General features: G+C 40.3%; 1 protein-coding gene across 1 annotated transcript; it reads left to right on the top strand.

The window, feature by feature from the left end:
* Positions 1-1,140: 1,140 nt before the first annotated feature.
* LOC115252735 (uncharacterized) lies at positions 1,141-2,855 on the top strand. The gene is made up of 4 exons (XM_029848684.1): positions 1,141-1,585; positions 1,966-2,186; positions 2,274-2,404; positions 2,547-2,855. Exons 1-3 carry the CDS (start codon positions 1,141-1,143, stop codon positions 2,370-2,372), a joined length of 765 nt encoding a protein of 254 aa, XP_029704544.1. The 3' UTR covers positions 2,373-2,404; positions 2,547-2,855.
* Positions 2,856-3,205: the final 350 nt, after the last annotated feature.

The following is a 3,205-nucleotide window of genomic DNA, read 5'->3' as shown; positions in this document are numbered from 1 at the left end:
TAGTTGGTGAGCAAATCTCGTTTGAATTTCAGTTCAGCAAGTCTGACATGAAACTGATGCTAAAGTTTGCCCAAATAAACCTGTAAAAAATTGCTTTCCAATGAATCACAAAGACATCTTTTTAAAAGGAAAATAAAATACAAATTCAATGTTACAATTTGTTTCCGCAAAATCTTTTTTCTTGGACAGCAGAGAAAGAAATGTTCAAACGGTTGTGTCACTTATATGTTCCAGCAGTGACCCCTGTTGGCCGATTATGACAAAGCATCTTTTACGATGTGAAATAAATGCTCAATTATGCAGTAAATGTGACATATAACAGTGTAAATTTCTTATTATAAAGAATATTATTGGGCATTGATTTTATTTATCAATTCATTTGTACTAGAATTGCTCGAGTTTATTTTTACTCCCCAAATGTCACAATTCTGAACTCTTTCCACACAAAAATAATCTGCAAACGGGATTAAAGAAGACAGATTACGGTCTGAAATATGTTACTTTGGGATTGTCAAATTTGATCAGTTGTTCTATATTTGATCTTAATTTTTTTTTTTTAATGCAGAGTAGCAAGGATGCATTTGAATTAAGACTTTGTTTTCAGGTTATTCCAAAGAAGGTAGATAAAGACATATATCCATATTTCTATGAAAGAATTTATTCTCTTTTATTGTGAAGGAATAAGGAACATTGTCATGCTGTAGCTGATGGCACCATGGGAGGAGGCCTAGTGGGAGATTGCCATAGAAAAGGCTGGGAGGGTGCTGAGGCTTTGCATGCAGGACGGTCCCTCTGCAGAACTGGGATTCAGTCAGCATCACAGCTGAGAAGGACCTGTCTGGGGCCCGATCCATCATCTCATCATCCTCATTCAATCATCAGTTGTTTCTACTGTAGCGATGTAGCGCATATACACCTGTTACATCCCAAAATATTTCAAAGAGAAATTTCCTTTGAACTTTGTCAAAGTGGCCTGTCTATGATCTTTTTACAAGTGTAGGCTGATGATACATTTAATCACCAACTGCTTGCATTTTGAAGAGAAGTGAGGTGTCTCTGTAAACGTCCAGCTCTAATTGTGTCAGAATCTTTGGTTCTTCTTCAGTGATTTGATAGGAAAGCTCCCTCTGCAGCAGCAACATGGAACCTGGTGGACTCTCACCACATTTAAGCAACCCCAACACCTTTCCTGCTAAACTTTGGTTTCTGGTAAATACTCCAGAAATCACTGCCATCATTTGGAACAATGTTGGTAATGGAATCCTCATTGATAAAGCTCTATTAGAGACCCAGGTGCTGTCTCCCACCTCTGATACCTTGAGGGGGTTGAGAAAATTTAAAGGCATCAAATTCTTAAGTTTTATCCGCCAGCTTCACCACTATGGCTTCAAAAAAGTCAAACCTGTGCGCGTCACTTCCAACTGCGTTCACCACTTCTTCCAGCCTTATTTCAAAAAGGACCACCCTGAACTTCTTCCAGAGGTGAAGAGAAAAGTTCGCCAGCGCACCAGGTCCCGACCTGCTCCCTACTCTAACCCCTACAACATGACCGGAATGCAGTACGTTGTACAACAGCCGCATGGAGGTAAGATTCTTTCATTCCTCTGTAGTGTCGAAGAACCTTTTTTGGTTTCCAGGGAGGGGAGATGACTGTTTTTACACTCTGTGCACACACACATGAACATGCAAAGAACACACGCACATGCACTCACAAAGGAAGAGGCGACCCCGTGAGTAAAGCTCTCCGGCCCGACACTCGATACATTTGCGAGTAGTGCTCCAGACACGTCCTGGAACCTCTCCTGCCACGGCCCACTGTCCAATCCTTTTGCTGCCCAGCTGAGCTCCAATCGGAAAGTTCCAGTGGTTCCCCAGTAACCCCATGTCCCACTGGAGCTCCTGACTACTTATTTCATGTAGAGCACAGAAACTCTAAAAGTGCAAATATTTGCGTATTTTCTGCAGGAATCTTTCATTACTTGCCAGCTCAACCCTTCCCCAACAACATGGAGTACTTTCTAACTGGAGCAAATCCATCGCTATACCCGAGGACAGCACCCAACACCTACAACCTCCAAACCCTGGTCCAGCCCATAGAAACAGGCCACCAGAAAGTCATTGAAGATCCATTCAATGATCTGAATGAGATGCTCTCGTTACTGTCCACCCTAAAGGAGCAAGCACAGGTAAACTTCACTTTCACTCCTTAGTTATGTTCTTGGATGCACTTGTAAATCTAAACTCAACTTTCCCTTCCACCATATCCAAACAAGTGGGAAACCAGCGGGATTCACACCCAGGAATTCCACCCAGCTGCAGGTGTTTTAGCGAATCACAACAATGTTTACTTCGGCTTTCCACCAATGCAGTAACGCAGACGTCAGGCTAATATGCAAAATAAAAGGTTGGTGCATTCATAAAAATGGAATGTTTCAGTTCTATCCATTTTAAATTTTAAATTTTCCTTTCTTTTTATTGCAAACAAACACAGTTCTCTTCTGCAATGTCTTCAAACAACATTAACGCATTGTCTTTCATTCTTGCAGAAATTGAAATCAGAAAAAAACAAGTATTTACAGCCACCGAGGGACAGTTGAAAGAGTAAAGAGTGGCTAATAATAAAAGCAAGAAATTATATTGTACATATGGATTTTATGAAGAAAGCACATCGGATAACACATCATTACAGCTCACTTCACTGGTTGGCCACCGCCTCAACACTGGACACCACGGTGTGCTCCATTTCCGTCTCACACCAATAGGGATCGCTGTGACATACTCCCGCTTACAGTGCGGGAAATTATACAGTAGAAGACGATTTTTGGAAGGCGCTACTCTGCAAATAAAATTTCTGCTCTAAAAACTATTCAGATTCAGATTCCTTTATTTGTCCCACACGGAGAAATTTACAGCGCAACAGCAGCAAAAACATGCTGAAAAAAATTGAAATAAAAATAGAAAAATGTATAAAAAAGAATATATATATATATATGTATATAATCCAAGATAAATGGATAATCAGCCTTTTGTATCCCTGTACATAGTACAGAGAGTGTATACAATATACATGTCAGAATACATACTATTCAGTGTGTGCAGAATGGTTGAAATGCTATTAGAGAATTGTAAAGTTACTGTGTGAGTCCAGTGGTAAATTTAGACATTTATTAACGTCCACTAGTCTGCAGACTACCTCTCCTTCACG

Source organism: Takifugu rubripes, chromosome 15, assembly GCF_901000725.2.
Source record: "Takifugu rubripes chromosome 15, fTakRub1.2, whole genome shotgun sequence".
NCBI classification, from domain to species: Eukaryota; Metazoa; Chordata; class Actinopteri; order Tetraodontiformes; family Tetraodontidae; genus Takifugu; species Takifugu rubripes.
This window is presented reverse-complemented; position numbering and strand designations above follow the sequence as displayed.